Raw genomic sequence first — 1,367 nt, forward strand, 5'->3', positions numbered from 1 at the left:
GCGGGACCCTAGCTGGGACGAAGCAGAGGATCGGCCCTCTGTCCCCTCTGCGTCCGTCACTGGTGGCACCTGCCTCGGGGGCGGGGTGACATCCTGGGATAGCAGCTCTTCCCCCGGTCACCCCCCCCTGTGTCCGTGGTGCTGAGCAGAGCACAGAGCATAGAGCACGCCGTCCCGGGCTGGCCTGGCGGCAGAGGGACGCCGGCCACGGTGCTAGACAGGCAGACACTGCGGCCCTCTGTCCCCTCTGCGTCCGTCACTGGTGGCACCTGCCTCGGGGGCGGGGTGACATCCTGGGATAGCAGCTCTTCCCCCGGTCACCCCCCCCTGTGTCCGTGGTGCTGAGCAGAGCACAGAGCATAGAGCACGCCGTCCCGGGCTGGCCTGGCGGCAGAGGGACGCCGGCCACGGTGCTAGACAGGCAGACACTGTGCGTCCGTCCGTCCGTCCACCCGGTGTATCCACTTGAGTCAGACGCTGCGGGGGAGAGTGCCTGAGGCGACCGAGGCTGCAGAGGGGAGACCTTTGGGGTCTGAGCCCTGCAGGAAACTCGGGGAACAGCATTCTGGGCCCAGGGAACAGCATGTGCAAAGGCTGAGAGGGGCGGTGGGGAGTTCACTCGACCCCCCCCCCGCCCCCCGCCCAAGGCCAGGCCTCGTCCTGGAGGTCGGCAGCAGGCACTGTGCTTTCCAAATGCATCTGTGACTTCAGTCCCAGGGAACAGAGGCTTCCTCCTGTGCTAACCGTGACCTTGTGCTCACAGCCTGAGGGCTGGAGTCGGACGGCCACCCCTGTGCGGGTACGCAAGGGGTGCTGGGATCCGCCAGCCATGTCTGCCCCATCCGGGGTTTGCAGAGGGGCCCTTCTGGGCCTCTCTGGGGTCAGGGGTCACACATGCATGCATAGACACACTTATTTAGAGAGACATACATGCACGCACGCGCTCGCTCGCTCGCTCGCTCTCTCTCATATGATCACGGAGGAGCTTCAGGCCACAGGCTGGCCACAGGGAGGGGTTTCTGACCCCAGTGGCCTCGGGACCCACCCCAGAGGGGTCGTCCACGCTCCGCTTTTCTCTGAACCCGGAGGTTTTGAAACCGTGACCTCCTGGTTCATAGGTCGACACTCGGCCCCTGAGCCGCGCCGGCCGGGAGAAGAGGCGCATAGTGATGTGGGGGCGGCTGGTCTGAGCCGGGGACGTGGGGATGGTCTGTATTCTGTGATGCACGGACGGGGGTTCAGAGAGGCAAAGGGACTGCCCCGAGGTCACACAGCAGCTCGTTGGGAAAAACCGCTGTTTGACACCAGGAACCAGGCTCCAGACGCAAAGCCCCACCCCCACCCTCGTGTTCTCGGAGGTCGCCCGA

General features: G+C 65.5%; 1 protein-coding gene across 1 annotated transcript in view; it reads left to right on the forward strand.

Annotated features, from left to right (window-relative positions):
- Positions 1-1,367, forward strand: part of NCOR2 (nuclear receptor corepressor 2) — a 172,730-nt gene that overhangs the window by 135,348 nt on the left and 36,015 nt on the right. The window contains 1 exon segment of the mRNA XM_014533346.1: positions 764-799. Coding sequence (XP_014388832.1) covers positions 764-799 — 36 coding nt within the window.

Source organism: Myotis brandtii, unplaced genomic scaffold (assembly GCF_000412655.1).
Source record: "Myotis brandtii unplaced genomic scaffold, ASM41265v1 scaffold97, whole genome shotgun sequence".
Lineage (NCBI taxonomy): Eukaryota > Metazoa > Chordata > Mammalia > Chiroptera > Vespertilionidae > Myotis > Myotis brandtii.